At 43.4% G+C, this 19,958-nt stretch overlaps 1 protein-coding gene across 1 annotated transcript in view; it reads right to left on the bottom strand.

The window, feature by feature from the left end:
* PYROXD2 (pyridine nucleotide-disulphide oxidoreductase domain 2) overlaps window positions 1-19,958 on the bottom strand; it is a 332,144-nt gene that overhangs the window by 112,116 nt on the left and 200,070 nt on the right. The window contains exons 10-11 of the mRNA XM_085606329.1: window positions 13,705-13,839; window positions 7,196-7,268 (exon numbers count right to left, since the gene is read on the bottom strand). Coding sequence (XP_085462455.1) covers window positions 7,196-7,268; window positions 13,705-13,839 — 208 coding nt within the window. The remainder of the gene's footprint in view (window positions 1-7,195; window positions 7,269-13,704; window positions 13,840-19,958) is intronic.

The following is a 19,958-nucleotide window of genomic DNA, read 5'->3' as shown; positions in this document are numbered from 1 at the left end:
GGAGGTCTTCGTCCAGATCATCGTACGTTTGGATGATCTGCGAACGTAGACCCCTAGGGATCCTATTAAGTTTAACGTACTGTTTAAGAGTTGCGTCATCCGACCACATTGACATTTCTGCGTGCTTTAACCTTTCCAGTCTAATGAATTTATCACGTAACCCTTCATTATGTGGGCGATCACCACTTTTTACTGCCTCAGTTACAGTACTACCCTTGCATAAATTTTCAAATAGCTCTGCTGCCATCCTGTCCCTGTCCAAATTATCACTCATCTTGATTTATGCAAATAGTAATGTGCATATAGAGCTACCTTCTCTTGTTTGCAGTTAACAAAAAATTGGGTGAAAATAGAGCCTTCAGGCACTCATATATGTTCACACAGTAATATATAACATAATACCAGTATCCTGCTGTGCATTCAAGAATTGAGAATAATCACCCAGATCCTCACAATGTTTCAATCCTAGATTGAATGAACAGTTAACAGTTTCTGAAGCACACGCAAATAATATAAATTCAATGATAATGAATTTTTTCTGACAAGGCCTCTCCTGACACATACTCCCTACAGCGCATTCACCCACCCCCACATAGTCAGCAGGCTTACAACGATGCACTTTACCCCCCCTTTGATACCACGCTTCCCTCGGAGCATTCCACCCTCCATCCTATCTCCACACCTTCTCAACAGCCAGCAACACCCACTCTGCACCCCCCACACAGCCATCCTCAGGCATAACACACTCCCTAACCGCTCTCCTATCCGCACCAGACCCTAGACTAGAGGATATTATGATCGTCCTGCACCAAATTCAAGCAGAGCTGCATGAGTTCAAGATGATTCTGTCTAAACACTCATTGCACTTCACCCCCTCAATGACTTATAAATTACACGAGCGCCCGGACTTCTTTTCACCCGCCTCTAAAATGCACCCACCCAGCTGGAAAACAGTTCCGTCTCACAACACACTAACACGCCCAAGGCGCAGCACCAACCCGTTTTCAAAGAGCGATCTCCTCTCCCTTCTGCATTCCTATGAAACCTCCCTCCCCAACTCCCTCACGCCCTCTCAGATGACCATCCCGACTGTCCCCTTCAACCCCTGCAGACTCGCTACACACAACAACAGAGGAGTCATTGATAACAACCTACGAAGAATCCCTATCATTCAGGACCCATCCTCCTCCCTCATTTCACCCCATCTGAAATGCACTTTGCTAAACTGTAGATCGGCCTCCAGACACGCAGCCGACATAGCTGACCTCATCATCTCACAGGAGCTGGATATCTTATTTCTAACTGAAACCTGGTTAAAAGAATCATCTACCCCTCTCCTCGACATCCTTGTTCCACCTGACTACGACATCATTAGATTAGACAGAACGGACAAAATAGGGGGTGGCACAGCCTGTATACATCGCAGCAGCATCACCCTAAACAGAGCCTTATCGCCTACTTTCACATCATGCGAATACTTGTGTCTGGACATTAGTTGCAATGGCAAACCAGTATGTTCATCCCACATCATCTATCATCCCCCAGGAGACAACCTCCTCTTCATCGAACACCTCATGGACTTGATCGCCTCCAACACAGGTCAGCAGAATACCCAAATATTCCTTGGCGACTTCAATCTCCATTGGAACGACAACAATGACTCAGTGGTCAAGAGCTTCAAAAACTTATTGGATGATCTTACCCTCATCCAATCCTGCAACAGCCCGACACACAATAAAGGCTCAACCATTGATCTTATAATCGCTAAATCTGACATCATCCAGGTTGATTCGATCCAACCTTGTGACTGGTCGGACCATCATATTATTGCCTTCTATATCAAGGGAACCACCAAACCCATTTCAACGCAGTCCACAAAACCAAAGATCTGGAAAAGAGACCTGAAAAAACTCAATTCCAACTCACTACCCTCTTCCAGCTACAATCTGCTCTAGCCCTCTTCAGTCACCTCTGATGTTGATGTTCTCACCAACCACTATCTCAATGCTATGACTACGATAATTAATGAGGTAGCCCCTTTGCAAATTAAGAGAGCTCCCATTAAAGATTCCAAGCCTTGGTATAACACGCTGCTTAATGAGGACAGACGGGCCCTCAGATCCCTTGAACGCAACTGGAGATCAGTCCCTTCAGCTATCCACCTTAAACTTCTAAGGAAAAAGAGAAATGCTTACTACAAAAAGATTAAGCGCACTAAAGCTGATTTCTTCAGCCATCAACTAAACCAAGCAAAAAACCGCCCCAAAAAACTTTTCGAATTAATCAAAAATCAATCCAAGGATGCACCCCAACGGCTACAAGACCTAGCTCGGCCTCAACCTAACTGTGAAGAATTCTCTACTTTCTTTAATCTGAAGACCGACAACATCTTGAAGGATCTCCTCAATAACCAACTACCACACTCTGCTCCTAATACAGAAATCTCCACCTCTTCTCCAACCAAGTCTGACCAACCCCACCCTAAGCTTGGCCCTAAAAACGATGCCGCATGGTCCTCCTTTGATACGTACACCAAACACGCCCTAGGCAAAATCCTCAATAACCTGAAACCGGCCAATCACCTCATTGACCCCCTCCCTGCCAATGCAGTCAAAAACCTTGCCCCTTGGCTTCTTCCACTTTGGACCAAAATCATTAACAGTTCACTTCAACAAGGCTGCATCCCGGACTCCCTCAAAGTAGGTCAAGTCTCACCTATTCTAAAGAAATCTACTGCTGACCCTATGGACCTTAACAACTATCGACCCATATCCAATATTCCCAGCCTGGCCAAACTGCTGGAAAAATGTGTTCACCGACAACTAACCAATCACATAGATCACTTTGAACTCCTAAATATACACCAATCAGGTTTCAGAGCAGGTCACAGCACAGAATCAGCCATGACACACATTATTGATGATGCGTTACTAATCCGTGACCAGAACGATTTCTGCCTACTCATCCTGCTAGACCTTTCCTCAGCCTTTGATACGGTCAAACACCAGAAACTAATTGATCTCCTGGAGCATAGAATGGGTCTGTCAAGCACAGTGTTAAAATGGTTTACCTCCTTCCTCCATAACCGTACACAAAAATTCAAGGTCAAGAACACGCTCTCCAATTCCTCTCCTGTAACACTTGGGGTTCCGCAAGGGTCCTCACTCTCGCCGACCTTATTTAACTTGTTCATGGAACCTCTCACTGAAATTCTGCACGCATCTAACGTACAATTCCATATGTACGCGGACGACATACAACTATATCTCAAGATCAACTCCCTAGAAGACATTAATGTGCTTAACTCCACTCTCAGGACCACCCAGTCTTGGCTTTCAGATAATCATCTCAAACTGAACGCGCTAAAAACAGAATTCCTCCTCATAGCACCACCGGTCAAAGTCCCTTCAATGCACGACTTGATCAAACAGCTTACCGCCTTCAACGTTCAACCAACCATCGTGGACTCAGCAAAATCCTTGGGAATTACCCTCGACAGCAACCTTACGATGCAAAAACACATCAGTAACGCTACAAAGGGAGTTAATTTCCAGATAAATACATTGAGGAAGCTGAAACCCTTCCTGCCTTTCGAGGACTTCAAACTGGCAGTACACGCTCTAGTTATCCCTCATGTGGAGTACGGAAGTGTCTCCTTATGTGGCCTCCCAAGAGCTGCAACAGCGCCACTACGAGCAACTATCAACGCGGCAACTAGACTCATCACTGGCTCGAAAAGAAGTGCTCACATTTCCCCTGACCTTAAATCCCTGAACTGGCTACCATTTGAAGCTAGAATCCATCTAAAAATTGCGTGCATGACTCATAAAGCCTTACATCACAACACTCCCAGCTACTTCGTGCAGAAACTGACTATCTCTGGTGGTCAAAGGTCCTCTAGAAATGCTGGAAAACTTCTACTGAAACCACAAAGGTTCAACAAGAAGAAAACCTATAAACGATCCTTCTCAGGGATGGCGCCCAAAATATGGAACTCTCTTCCCCCTGAAACCAGACTGAATGATTCTTCTGCATCGTTCAAAAAATAAGTTAAAGCTTTGCTCATGGCAAAATTTACATGAACACTTGCCATCCATGCCCGAGTTCTTTAAAGCTTGTTTAAAATGCACTACTTGATTAATCCTCCTACGATTTCTTGCTCAAAATGTTGTTTTTATATGACTGAGACCTGCACACTATTGTTTGTTTCATCTTACAGTTGTTGGTATGTAAAGCGCTCTGATATCCGCAAGGATCTTGTTCGCGCTATATAAGACTTTCAAAATAAAAAAAATAAATACATTTATTTTGTCTGATTATGTCCTATTGTACATTCTTTTCAGCCCTGAAGAAGTCTTGGGTTACTACCCAGACGAAACACGTGTTGGCTGGGCAGCCGATCTGAACTAAACACAGAGAACACAAGATACCTTGGAGTGTTCTTCTGAATACATGAATCACTGTCTACTGTTTGTTTTTCTGAATTTTTTGAAGTATCAAATACCCAGACGCTGTTCTGCATACACCATTGACGTGTGCACCAGCTATTTGTAAACAAGCATTGGCATAGCCAATAGGTCTCGCTTTTAGGACCTTATAAGTGTTTAGCCTGAGAACCGTTGCATAACTAAATACTTATAAGGTCCCAAAAGCGAGACCTATTTGCTATGTGTTATATCTCACTGTTACTGTTCACGATGTAAGCCTATGTAGCAAGGCTTGATGAGGAATGTTCATGGTATTGCTGGGTGACGCTCTGTCAGAGTATTCTATGTTTTGAATACTGCGGAGACGTTTTATCGAGGTGGATATTTCTTCTCTGGTCTGTTGCCTCCGCTGTGTAGATTTAACGAATAAACTTCGTTCAACAAGCTGCCCCTGCCTGGCTTTTCACTACACTGTGCCAATGCTTGTTTATAGAGGCACTACAGTTGAAGATTCTAAGGGTGGAAGAGCACTGCTCCGTTAGCAAGCAGAGGCACTACAGCGCTTCCAGCTTCAAAAGTAACTGCAGACACAAAAGAACATGGAAGGGGGGGGAGGGGTGAGTGCTAAAGCAACACAGGGAAGGCTGGCATATGGTGAGCACTTTCGCGGCCGCTTTGATGTTCTCAGTGGCCGCGCGGCTCACTGAGAACATCAAAGTGGCTGCGAAATGGTGCGTGCGCCCGGCGCACATGCACTGTAGTTGGCGGCCTGAAAAGCACTCGTTTGCACTTCCAAATCCCGCTTTCTATAGCTCTCGCCAGAGCAGCGCTAAAGCGCTGGCTCAGGCGAGACCTAAGAAATGCTAGTAGAAGTTGCCATGTTGATATATGTGGGACAGAATGCAAGATAAATCCACTTGAGATGCTTTGTTATTGCGATAAAAATACAAGAAAATGTGCCTTGAGACGATTGCAGGTAGAAATGCTTGATGTAAGATGCAAAATCTAGCAGCAAACGCAAGCAAACGTATGAGGCAGAACTTTGACTAAAATGTCAAAACAACAAGGTCAAGTTGCATGCCTTACAACTGTACATTGGAAGACTTAGGCACTAGTAACAGTCACGATACAATACTCAGTCCCAAATGTCACCAAAGGTTTGGGCGATCCAAGGATGAAATCAAAATAACATAAAGGAAATATAACTAAATGTTCCTGCCTAATCTCACCGTAAAGTAGACAAAATGAAACAGAGTCTACCTGTTGAAGAATCGGAGTCCATCTTCGCAAAGATCCGATGTCAGAAAAGCAGTGAAGAGGTGATGTGGGCTCGTTGATGGAAGATATTACTTCCAAGATGGCTGCATGCCACGTAGGCAATGACATGATTAAGCTAGGTCGGCGTGTGTCACACAGAGGCAGGGAGAAATCCCAAAGCGAGGCGTGAGTATCTGAGGATTCCGAAGAGCGCGTGAGGAGGCTTGCGGTGCAGCGGTTAACGAGGTGAGCCTCGCGCAGGTCTAACGGTTCCTCACAGCCAAAAACTCACGGTTTTTGGCCTCAAGTCCAGCTCCAAATCCAGCGATAGCAAGGAAACACACACTGGAAAGTCCAAAGTTTGGCATCCAAACCACCCAGAGGAGTCCAAATCTGCAAACTGCGTGGTCAAATTTTCATCAAACATGGTAGACAGAAGAAGGCAGGCAAGGGAGTCGGTTTTAGCATAGCCTGTCGCCAATCAGGCAAGAGACCAATCGTCGCCAGTATTAAATCCACGGAAACCTTCTTAGATGAATTCATGAAGTTTATTCCAGTTTACAAAAACACCAACATGACAGCAGGTCGCCCAAGCACAGAATGACTGATTCATTACATTCTCATGGATTACTGCATTCTATGGCATGAGCCAGAGTTCTACAAATGCTAGCGAAGAAAATTACAACAGTCGGCAGTACCACCTTGGCAGTCAAAGTTTCAGACACGTTTTGCGGATGTTGTATTGGGCACTGGTATTTATAAAGGTAACTTAGAGTTTGAGTTTCAAGGCAACACAAAATGTTAACATTTGTCTTTATTACTTGTTTACCGTGCTAGCTACAATGTCAGCATGTGGTGACCAAGTAACTAAAGAGAACGTGGAGATCTCTCTCCTAAAAACACACAATAATTCCTAGCATACAGCCTAATCTCATCTCTTATGCAGTATGTGTGAACTCACAGAGATTTGTCACATAGGCCCCTGCTCTTCTTATAACTTTTATAATTTCTCCATTATCTACTATCCCACTGTCTATCTGTCTGATTGGATGCGTACAAAAAGTGCCCTTAAGTGGCTGCTATTGTCATCTCTCGTGCTTGTGTAGAGTTGGTCTGCTGAAATATGATGTTGGTAGATCTGCGCTATAAACCTTTGAACATATGATTTGTCCCGGTACATTCCACACTCTTGTGCATATCACCATCTTCACAGGGTGAAATCAGGCCAGGGTTCTGGTTCCCACAGTTTATAAATGAACTTCATCTAGATAGCTTCTAGATTAAAAAAAACAAGTATATATTCCAAAAGCCTGGCTTTATTACACCCCTCAAGTAAGGCTATAGAACACTTCTATCCTGGTGAATCTGAGCTCTAAAATGCTCTTCCCACATCTAGAACCTCCTTCAGCATCTTCCCTTTTTTTGGACTTTATATAGGAACATTCCAATGCTGGCATCAGGTGCAGTACCTGCTTTTAGTGCTCACTTTGCTGTGATAACAACATACTCACCATTAATTTTGGTTACAGGAGATTTAGTATCGAATTGTGAAATGCGCTTGATGAAGTCTTCTGGCAGCCATTTCTGAAACAACAATGGAGATTCATATTTTTAGGGTGGAAAGCCACAACTCACAAGTCTGCCCTTCTACATACAATAACAATTTCTGTTGCAGGAAAAACAATGCACCAAGAAGCAGCATGTTTAGAAAATGTTGGTCTATGAAGTTATCCCGCTGCCACTTCAGTGCTTCTTTAGACAATATTGGTGCTGCATCATGTGAAAAAAACATAGGCCTGTGAGAGGACTTCCAACTGTTTTCCTATAAAACAATTACACACACTCAATCAGTCCTTGGAAGTGGTTTCAGCAACAATTGGAACTTACATTTGATTGCTTTGTAACACAACTATGGATACCAGTCAACTCAGAGTAATGTCCCTTCATATGTAGGGCCACATTCTGTACCATGTAAAAATAAGTCATGCACATTAAACCATATGGTGGGCATGTGGTGCAGTGATACCCATCAACATTGGTTTTCATAAATGTATGTATTTATGAACAAAGTTTGTATACAAGAAAGACTCCACAGAGTAGCATATTATGCAATAGGGGCATCCCAAATTCTACATAGAGAGGTAGCAAAGGGGACTGGTGACGAATGGGACAGTAGAAGGTAATGAGGCTCCAATGCATATATATAGTACTTTACTCTATACTTTTACAATTTAATACAAATGGGCACTAATTGACTTTCTCAGAACCAAGTGATGATTGGTCAATTGGTGAAGCCATGCTTAAATCTAGGTATTCAGTTGCCAAGGGTTGCAACTCAGCCACTACATTACATCTCTTCCTACAAATTAAGACACTATTTGCAAAGATGTTGTCAGCCCTCATACAAAGGACAGTAAAGGCAGTCTGGTGGTTAAATAAGAGCTATAAATTGTAACGAGGCACTACAAGAACCATTAGCATTTGACAAACCCAAAACCTTATACCTTAAAAACAAATATTATACACAAGAGGGTTTGCACAGTTTTAGGACGTTTTTCCCCTTAGGGATTCCTGCTCCTACTGGAACCCCTTCAGAAAAACAGTGATAGTAGGTCTACTGTGCAATAGAGTCATAGCATAGAATCTACATAACTTATGTTGTTTTATGTCATAACATATTGATGTAGGACTTAGTGGATGTACCATAGGTTTGCGTTTTCTTTGTATTATGCGAGACAGTGCATATCATATTTGTACAAACAATATCATGACACCCAGGCATACATAAAACAGAGAAGTTTAGTAATAATTTGTTAAACGAGAATGTTTAGAAATCATGTGTTAAATGAGAGTCTTGGTGAGGAAACCAGTGCAGATATCAAACATACAAGGGTCTTCGGACAACGGTTCAATGGATTATCTGTTTCCGGAATCCAATTGTATAATTTCTCCAGAAGAGAAAGGACAGCTCCATCAATCAAATTTAAGAAAGTATGACTTGGGAATACTTCCAATTTTTAAGTAGTAAAGATTTAGTTACTATTAAAGCTTTAAAATGTCATTAATGTTCGAATGGTGCTAAACGAAACAATGTGGAGAGATCATTAAAATAATTACTGAAGGCAGTAGATTAATTTCACAGTTTAGGAGAGTGAAGCATTTTCAGAGACATCACTTCAATGTTTCTCGTGTGGGGCAGGTTATCATTATGAGTAAGACTCACACGTGAGGACTTACATCGGAAACACAAAGAACTGTCTGCAAATTTCGTTTTGGGATTTTGATGGGGACCAGATATTTACGCAACAAGATCCTTTGTTGAGTATATACTGTTTCCGAGCTTGGGCTGATGTTTAAAAACTTCCCACGGAATATCCAAAGCAAATCCCAAAAGCAGTTGTCTATCTTTGCAAGCAACATAATCATTGTCTTCTCCGACGCTCTTGAATTTTCTCCCATGGTGTGTGGCACATTCCTGGACTTTTTCTTTCCGGCGCCACCATAGTTGACAATCGGTTCATAGACACAATAGAGCAACGCGGGAATAGCGTTGGGGGGCACCAAATAAGGTGGCCTTCCTGGTGTCATTGCAACCAACATTGTCTTAAACAGCAGACCAGGTTGTGTCACTTCCACTGGATAAACTATGTTCCCTCACGGGAAAACTAACAATTTTGTAAATTTTGGGCAGATGCTCTCTTCCGAATGACCTCCACAGATAACTGAAAAATGTGTTCACTTATTTATTTGTAGATTTCTTAGGTGTGTTGCCAACCGAAGGCTTCTTGGCACTGGTAACCAATGGAAGCGTGAGCAGGACCGGGAAATTAATTAAGTGGAAAGCCAGGTTTTTAGGACTTTCCCATTCGTGAAGTGATTAAAAGTGAATTAGATAACATGAGGTGAAGCATTTTAAAGCAGCAGGGCTTGAACCAAGAAAGATTGGCTGCCTGCCAAGATGAGATTTTTTGGAACCTTAGGGTGCACAGACGGAGAAAGGAGGCAGAATGAAGCCTTCTAGTTACATATTACCTGTTAGGTCTTATGGCAAGAAAGAGAGGAGTTTTAACGTAAAGAGATGGTGGACCATGCAAAGATTTTTAAAGATAATAAGTTGGAAAATACAAAGCCAATGGAGAGTGTTTAAATAGGCTTAGCATTGCTAAAACATGGCACACCAACTACCAGCCAAGCAGCGTTTTTTTGGATGGATTTCAAGCACAACACCAAGGCCTTTTTTCTGACCAGGTAAAGACTCTCTCAATAGTCCAACCTTGCAATAGTTAGTGCTGCTATGATGGCATGTCTTCCCTCGACAAGTCGTAATGTTAGTACAGAGTGAAATCTTCACGGCGTTAGCCTCCTTGGCTTAACGCCACGCTCCGCCAGCTCTGAAACGCAAGGCTGCACCATATTTACAAGAATGTGGTGCAGCCTTGCGTTACCCCCTGCGATGGGTACCATAGTGCAAGGGTGTCTGCATGCAGGGGAGGATTGTTTATGTGTAGGAAGGTGTCCCTTCCTGCACATAAACAATCCTAAAATGCCATTTGTCACTTTCATGTGTGCTGCTTCATGCAGCACACATAAAAGTGACAAAATTGATTTTTTTTTTTTAAGCTTTGTTTATGTACAGGAAGGGATACCTTCCTGTACATAAACCTTGGAATTTAGTTTTTCCATGTGTGCTGCACAAGGCAGCAAAACGAGGAGAAATACTGCCTTTTTTCTCGTTTCGACAACTTAAGACCAGGATTTTCCTGGTCTTAATTTTGCCGCTGCCTCCTATGTACGTCACCCTTGTACATGGGGGCAGCATCAAAATGATTGGGTGTTGCGGTGGAACGCCCACCGCAACACCCACTGCCCACCCCCTTTCATGCTAACCATAGCATATAAGGGGGCTTTATGTACAAGGCAGCGTTAAGCCACGTTAAGTGGCTTAACACTGCCTTGTGCATAAGGCGCAGCCCCTATCGCCACCACACCGTCGGTAAAAGTGAAGTTGTGGTGGCAATAGGGGCTTGTACATATGCCCCCTGGTTCTACAGCTACAGAGGGGCATCAATTCAGATGTGCTAGCTCTCAACCAGTTTGGCTGGCAGTGGACAGGGTCCAAAATCACTGGCCAGAAGGCAGAGTGTCAAGGACTCTAAGTGCCTCCAATAATCAAGATGTGTGCTTTGTCCATATTTAGTTTGAGTCAGTGGTGGCCCGTCCAGTGGCAGACTACAGGGGAGCAACATGTAGTAATGGAATATCGTTTGATGAGTTAGTAAATCTAAACAGCAGTTGGGTGTCGTCAACGAAGGAATAAACATTGAGATGAAAGTAGGAAATTATAGCCAGTAGAGATTTCATATAGTGATTAAATAGATAAGGAGGCGAGGCAAAGCATTGGAACATGTATTTGGGGGAGAGAGAAATTGTCCTGGAAACAACTGTTGGGTTCTCCTACTTGGAAATCAATTAAACCAACCTTGCTCCTTGTCATTTAAGCCCACCAATTATAAAAGACTGATCAATATTTAGTTTCCTATGTTACTGTCTGCCCCAGAGAGAAATAATAAAATCAGGTCACGTGGCTAAACACTGTCAGCTAGTATCCTAAGACTAACACAACTAGCTCTGTTAGTTATGTGCTGCACAGAGATGGAAAACCATTTGAGCACCATCAAATATTTAATTGAATTCTAAAAATGAAAAGAGCTGTTTAGCTAAAATAGCCTCCAAGATCCTGCCTGCAGCTGGTAACATGGTGACTGGGTGATAACTGGCTGACAATGTGGCATCAATAACTGGTTTCTTCACATGCTGAGTTATCATGTCCATTATAAGAGAACTGGGATGGAGCCCAAAAAGAGATGTGTTCAAAATGCAATAGTGCTGATTCTTGTCTTTTCTCAGGCAGAGCGGAAGAATTTTAAAAAAATCGAATCTGTGGCCAAACCAAATAGCGTATGTAAAAGATTGATTAGGTAGTCCAACTCACACTGAAATCCTGCCAAAAATCATAAACTCGGGGAACAATGGACAAAGCTTTCTCCTCCAACTTACATAAACCAATGAGATGATGCGAGTTACACCTCAACTTACTGGGTCTGGAAGCTTCACCTGATTTACTGTTTTAGATTAGAAATAGACAATTAACTTTCTGGTAAAAAACGCAAGTTAGGAAAATCACAAATAAACATGTTAACTCGAAATGTTACCAAAGCATAGGGGCATAAAAGTTCATGTTTTCACACCCCAAAACAGGAAAAAAGCAAATCTACATTAAGAAGCTCACTTGAAAGAATTAACTTGTGTACATGACGCAAAACAGCCTTAAACAGTCTCTGTGATGAAACAGCAGTCATTCAAACAGTGCCTGTGATGCAAGAACAGCCCCCAGGCAGTGACTGTGATGCAACAACAGCCCCCAGGCTGTGTCTGTAATGCAACAACAGCCCCTCAGGCAGTGTCTGTGATGCAACAGCAGTAACTCAGGCAGTTTCTGTGACACAACAGTAGACCCTCAGGCAGTGTCTGTGATGCAACAGTAGCCCCTCAGGCAGTCTCTGTGATGCAACAGCAGTACCTCAGGAGGTGTCAGTGATGCAACAGCAGCCCCTCAGGCAGTGTCTGTGAAGCAACAGCAGTATCTCAGGCAGTGTCTGTGATGCAACAGCAGTACCTCATTAGGTGTCTGTGATGCAACAGCAGCCCCTCAAGCAGTATCTGTGATGCAACAGCAGCCCCTCAGGAGGGGTCTGTGATGCAACAGCAGCCCCTCAGGAAGCGTCTGTAATGCAACAGCAGCCCCTCAGGCAGTGTGTGGGATGCAACAGCAATACCTCAGGCGGCGTCTCTGATGCAACAGCAGTACCTCAGGAGGTGTTTGTGATGCAACAGCAGCCCCTCGCCCAGTGTCTGTGATGCAACAGCAGCCCGTCAGGCAGTGTCTGTGATGCAACAGTAGCCCCTCAGGCAGCAGTGTCTGTGATTCAACAGTAGCCCCCCAGGCAGTGTCTGTGATGCAACAGCAGCCCCTCAGGCAGTGCCTGTGATGCAACAGCAGTACCTCAGGCAATGTCTGTGATACAACAGTAGACCCTCAGGCAGTGTCTGTGATGCAACAGCAGCCCCTCAGGCAGTGTCTGTGATGCAACAGCAGTACCTCAGGCAGTGTCTGTGATACAACAGCAGCCCCTCAGGCAGCAGTGTCTGTGATTCAACAGCAGCCCCCCAGGCAGTGTCTGTGATGCAACAGCAGTACCTCAGGAGGTGTCTGTGATGCAACAACAGCCCCCCAGGCAGTGCCTGTGATGCAACAGCAGCATCTCAGCCAGTGCCTGTGATGCAACAGCAGCCCCTCAGACAGTGTCTGTGATGCAACATAAGCATCTCAGTCAGTGCCTGTGATGCAACAGCAGCCCCTCAGGCAGTGTATGTGATGCAACAGTATCCCTCAGGCTGTGTCTGTGATGTAACAGCAGTTCATCAGGCTGTGTCTGTGATACAACAGCAGTTCATCAGGCTGTGTCTGTGATACAACAGCAGCACCTCAGAGAGTGTCTGTGATGCAACAGCAGTACCTCAGGCAGTGTCTGTGATGCAACAGTAGCCCTCAGGCTGTATCTGTGATGTACAAGTAGTTAATCAGGCTGTGTCTGTGATACAACAACAGCCCCTCAGACAGTGTCTGTGGTGCAACAGCAGCACCTCAGAGAGTGCCTGTGATACAACAGCAGCCCCTTAGGCAGTGTCTGTGGTGCAACAGCGGCAACTCAGGCAGTGTCTGTGATGCAACAGCCGCACCTCAGGCAGAGTCTGTGATGCAACAGCAGTACCTCAGACTCACCTTGCAGTTTAATGCACTGTGTGCATATTGTGGCTGAATTAATTTAAACGCCTCTCTACAGGATGTTACTTGTATTTATCCAGTTCAATAAAGATCGGCAAGCAGTGATTCTGTGGGGTATAGTGCTGGCCTGTTTGCAATATAGTTAAGTTTAGGTTCTCATACACGTTTTCTCACCTGTGGTGTTAGTTTGAGGAATGTGTGATGAGGGGATGCATTTGAAAGGACCAACTTGCTTTTCACTTCTGTCCCATCCTCCAGCATGACCCCTTGCACTTTACCGTCACTGTTCACCAAGACATGATCCACTGGCTGAAACAGAACCAAGCATGAGCAGTCAGTGGATGGAAAGGCCTCCTAAAGCATGGCACGTCAATGTACTCGGCACTCTGAGACACAAATGGCTCATTACACTCTCATCTGTAAAAGTTAGAACTTACACTTGCATCAATCACATCAGGTAATGCTAAAATGTGCATCTGTAAGTAATCGCTAAGTGTGCGCATAGAAGTTTCAAGCACATGTGTATGCTCTATAAGACCCATAATGTATGCAGTTGTAAAATGTGCATAAGATGTGAATGCTTTAAGATGTGTTTGCTAGTGAACATGGCAGTGCCAGAAAAGCTGCCAAGGATCTACAAAGCAACTCTGGTTTTATGCTCACAAAGGTGGAATTTTTGGGGACAAATTCAAAAGTTTAGAAACGATTGGCCACATGTTACACCTTGCTTGCAACTGGATGAACCTGAGGCAAATCGTGCATACAGAGTGAAAAGTGTACCAATCAACGCATTATCTGCGAAAGGTAAGCCGGAAGGGGTGGCATGAATGGGAAAACGTTCAAATTGGAGAGACAGCTAAAAATACATGTACAAATAAAATGCAACAAGTACATTATGAAACATATGCAAATAAATGCACATTAATTTAAAAAAAGCCTACTTGACCCATCAATGGGGCGTCCCGGCGCTAGACTCAGAAGATGTAAAGTATAATGTAATTTGCTCATATCATACATTTGTAAATTAGCCCCATAGTGTCCCCTCACTAAATTATGATTTGAACTGAGTCCCATTGCTGGCAGTAATACGAGATTCAGGTCCTGAACATATTCCATTTATAACACAAAGAACTGTTAACTGAGAATGGAGTGGAGATTGTTACAGTACTCATACAGGTGGGACCAAGACTGACTAAGAGATTGCGTTTCGTATGTGAAAAACATTTTCATCAGTACTTTTTTTCACAGTAAAGTACATTCACATATTCATAAAAAAGGCAATGCCTAATACCCAACGACACCTACCTTGCAAAGCAATGGCCTAGTTTATGGAGGACTTGCAGTTGTGGGTATATCATGAAGAGATCAAGGCAATAGAAAGGTTTAATGACTTAAGGTTTCTACTTACCTCTGAGGGTTATGGTTGGGTTGCATTCTTTGTTTCAGCCTTTTGTCTTACGGCCAGGGCCTGTGTCTTTTCTAAGTTAGGTCAATAGTTTTTCAAAAATTCTAACAAGCGTTAAACACATGCGTATAAAGTGGGTAAGCTCCTAACATCCAAAGGCATACCAGAAAGCATCCCATCCAGCACCACTATTCATCTGCTGTGTTCAACGAAGGCATCTGTCCAGGTCTCAACCAGCCTTCAACCATGTGCAGTGAACTCTGGGTGCACAGCCTGGCTTAAGGCCCAGTCCCAGCAAACCAGCTGTGCACAGCCTAGCAGCCCCCAAGCCGTTTGGCCAGGACTTGTGAAACAATCTCTGCTTATAAGGCTGGGCCCCTGGTTAGGCCCTGCATCCTCCCCATCTGACAGAACCCAGTTGTGTCTTGCCTTGGCTAACACACTTCACTCAGTGGCCACATCTTGAACTTGTACGGACAAATAAACAAATTCAGAAGGTAGAGAGCCAGAACGGGTCTCAGACCTAAATCATTCCTCTAGATGAAGAAGTAAAGATAGCAGAATCCAGTGCCCTTGTCTTTCAGAGGCACCACCTCTATGGCCTATTTGTATAGCAAGACAAGCACTTCTGCCTCCAAAATGGAAGTTTGTGCTGAAGTGGGCACCTTGCTGGAAGAAGGACAGTCTATAGGATGGAACAGGAAGGATTGAGCGTAGCCCGTGTGGGTGAGCTGGATGACCCTCTACTCCATCATGATTGTCTTCCAATAGGTGGAAAATTGAGAGGCTTTCCTTCCCACCAAGGATTGTGGTGTAAGAAGGGTTGGCAGCGAGGTTTTGAGGTTGCAGAGCCGGCAGAGGATTGTGGGGACTGGACCTGTTGCAGTTGGTGATGATATCCCCTAGATCCACCCCTGCCACAAAGGAACAGTACATTTGTTGGGGCATCTACAACTGCTGTCTCTGCCAGGGCAGTCGTACTCTGGAATAGCATTGACATTTCCTCTACTACTGGTGGAACTTCCTTACAGTGGTGGTTAGGTCCAAATAAGCGAGCCATAGCTTAATTTCTTGAAGCATTCCAGGGAGGAGTGAGTCTTGTCTCCAAACAGAGAATAACCATCATAGCGCATGTATATGAGCATTGACTGGGCATTTCCTAAGAAGCCAGTGGAAGGCAACCAAGTATCTTTGGATCGATCCATAGAATTTGCGGAACTCAGGACACACTAAGGAATAGAGGCATCCAAACCATCACTGGCCAGATTGAAAATAGCTTTTTCATGTGGTCTGGTAAGCTGATGTCTGTTAGTCTGCCAGCTGACATGGGGCATAGCGATAGCAGCCCAAGAGGCAGATGGCATTTTCTGTTTGATGAGCAAGGCTGCTAGTGGAAAAATTGTAACTTTATGATTCATAGAAACTAATTTATTTGATTAACTAGAGAAGACATGGTAAAGGCACTTGGGTTCATTTTTTTGTAAAATGCTTGGTTCACTACACATTCTGGTGAAGGGTAAGCCAACAGAAAATGTGGGTTACCCTGGGAAATTATCTGTGGACTGCTGGGACCGAGACAAACTCTGAGAGGTGTTACTCTGCTACAGCCAGGAGAGGTGTTAGAAGAGCCTAATTAATACAGAGCAGAGGCTGTGAAGTTGAAAATTGGTGAACTATTTCCATCAAAATGTTATACTTTGCCACCCCAGATTTTGGATTGCTTTCCGTACCAAAGACATTAACAAAGGGAATTATTCAGAAGAAGAGCTTGCATTTTGCAAATCAAAATCTAAGTCAGCATCACCAGAATAGAAGGGAAGATGATTAGGAGCCTCTATGGGCCTTGTTATGAATATGGCAGTCCAGGGACTGCCGTACTTACAGTGGCGGTCTGACCACCACCACCCGTCTGCCCTATTATTAGTATGACAGTGGGACTGCCACAAGACCGTCGCCTCCGCCGGGATCAAGGATCCCGCTGCGGCAGCAGTCTTCAAAGGGCCTAAATAGGCTGGAAGCATTTTGTGACCTGCCATGAAAATGGTGGTGAAAATGCAGGTAAGGCCAGCCAAATTTGGCCATGGGGTGTGTGCGGGGGGCATATGTTGTGCCCCCCTAAAATTTCACTTTCGTTCCTGCACGTCATGGCGTTCACTACATGGTGCATGCCAGACCGTGCAGGTATGTGATGCAGGCTCTCTCATGGCAGCAGTAAACTTGTTAGGCTCTTCCATGAGCCTAACATACCACCTCCATGAGACTGCCGCATGCACCACCTGTCCGCCCTGGATTTAATTCGTAATCTGGCGGCTGGTGCATTTTGTGTGCCCATAATCCTTATGTGGCATTGTAAGGGTATCAGAGTCAGAGGCAATTCTTCCACTGGCCAAATCTCTGAGGCAAAGGAAGGAGTTCTGCTAATGGTTTAAAAAAATGAAGGCACTTATTTTGATGTTGGGTGAGCCACCACCGACAGGCAGTGCGGATTGATGATGTTGGGGGGGAAGCACCACCGCCTCGAACATGCTCATGGAGCCCGTTAGGCGGCGGTCGGACTCCTATCCCTACCATGAGGGTGGTGCCTGCACATACACAGCTGTAGGGATTAGGATGTCTCTTTCTGACTGCCTCTTCATGGTGGTCCCACCGCCATGGAAAGGCAGCCGGAAAGGGACTTTGGGGGACCCAAGCAGGGCCTTGGCTCCCGTGGGCCACTACTAAGTGGGTAGGGGGGCACATGTGGTGCCCCCACACATCCATGCACCATATGGTGCCTGGCACATGGTGCATGGATGTGTGAAAAATGCCTTTTTCTACTGCACTTGTGCTGCGGCCCTTTTCCTGGCCACAGAACAAGCCTCAGAAGAAAAAGGCACGTTGGTCGTCTGAGCAACTACCATCATAATTAGGCCCTATATTTTAACAATTTAAAACATTTGCATATATAATTGTCAGAAACAAAAATAGGTAAAAAATGTATGTATATACAAATTAATATTTAAAGTCATATATTAACTATGAAAAGAAATAAAAAACCTTTTTATAAAAATAACAGTAACATTTAAAAACAAAATATAAAATAAAAACATCATTAGAGAAAGTCATTGAGTTCCAAGTGGCTTGATTTACTCTTCCCATCCAAGTTACGCAACAATGGGGAGGCATTTTTCTTCAAAGGGGTTAATTTTACGATTTCCATGGTAGCGAAGCAAAAAAAGTGGTGGAATTTGGAAGGGTTAGATTTACTATTCGCACTCTAGTCCAAGCAACATTAGAGAAAAATTAGGACTTCAAAGGGGCCTAGATTTTATGTTTCCACTCAAGTATAAGCAACAGTAGGGAAAGCATTGGGCTTCTGCGGGATTATATTTACTATTCCCACTCCACTGTAAGCAACAATAGGAAAAGGGTCAAATTTATGATTACATTTACTATTCCAACTCAAGTCTAAGCAACAATAGGGAAAGTGTTGGACTTCATAAGGATTACATATACCATTCCAAATCATAATCCTTTTCTGAAAACATTGAAATACATTTTTAAATCATATTTTATATTTAAAAAAGTCTATCATATAAACATTAAAAAAAAGTATTACTATTTTAAATAATTGCACTTCTCGCCCTACAACCTAAAAAACACAAAACACCCCAAAAAATTAAATAGAAAATATTTACAATATTTGAATTGATATATTATTTCAATTAAACAAAATTAAAACAATAGCAGTTAAAAAAATAAAAATATACTTTGGAAATATTATACAATGTAAGTATAAATAAAACAAAATAAATCAAATTTAAAAAAATTAAAATAATAAACAAACAGAAATACACATAGCTCGATATCCAGCAGCATAAATAAAGAACATAATCACAATTTCTGCACGATACTGACCAAACAAGAAACCACCTACCAATGGCAAGGCAGGGAAATTAACCGGAAACGAGCGTCAGTCCTAAAAACACGCAACAGGCTCATTACGATCAATGGCACTTATACTCCAACAACCATTAACCATCTCCAAATCTAATAAGTTTGGAAGGGAGTGCATCTTAGTCACATCAGCAGCAGAAACACTTCAGGAGAACTGGGGCTGGTTTGTGCAACACTAAGCAGTTAAGAAAATCAGTGACAAGCATTGAGGGCCCAGTACAAACCAAATTTAGGAAACAAGATTAAGAGCTCAACTATATCTGTAGTCTCCTGGAATGTCACAGACCTTGAAAACCTACTAAAACGATCCCGAGACAATGACCTCTTTAACAACGCATGACATTATATGTATCCAGGAATCATGGCGAGAGAAGGAGACAATAATAGAAGGATACTGCGAGTTACACTCCCCCGCAACTAGACTACATAAAAAGGGCCTTTTAATTTACTTTTCAGCCCACTGGGATTTTAAAACCAGGGAGCTCATCATGGGCCATAAATATTTACAATGTGAGGAAATCAAAAACTGGCAGCACAAGCATACAACCTGCAACTTATTCTTAATACACACTTACATACCCTAGCAGCTGCAGAGAAACAGCAGTGTGTGAAGAAACTAGAACAACTGGTCATGGACATTAAACACAATCATAGGAAGGCCCATTTTCTACTAACCAGAAACTTTAACTTAAATCTGTTACATAATCCCCATCGAAGCATAGCAGAGAAAACAGCAGACATTTAGTGGCTGATACCTTCCTACACAAGTCTCACAACCGCAATGAGCAGACACTCTAGTGTGCACCCTATTGGCAACCATAGAGGCCCTGTCCTTGCGAACATTGAATGGCCACGTTTCAGAAGACCAACCTACCCACCCTACCCACTACTGCCGAAAAAGGTCATCAGTGTTGGATTACACTTTCAGCTCAGTTACTCTCTTCAACTACATTCAAATTTATGCCATCCAGCTGCGTTGTGAAAGTGATCACATGCCACAGGTCTGGACATTACAAACCTCAATCAACACCAACTTAACATTAACTGCGATAGGTTCAAAAGAATCACATCATAACTGGAGACGGAT

This window comes from Triturus cristatus, chromosome 1_2, assembly GCF_964204655.1.
Source record: "Triturus cristatus chromosome 1_2, aTriCri1.1, whole genome shotgun sequence".
NCBI lineage: Eukaryota > Metazoa > Chordata > Amphibia > Caudata > Salamandridae > Triturus > Triturus cristatus.
This window is presented reverse-complemented; position numbering and strand designations above follow the sequence as displayed.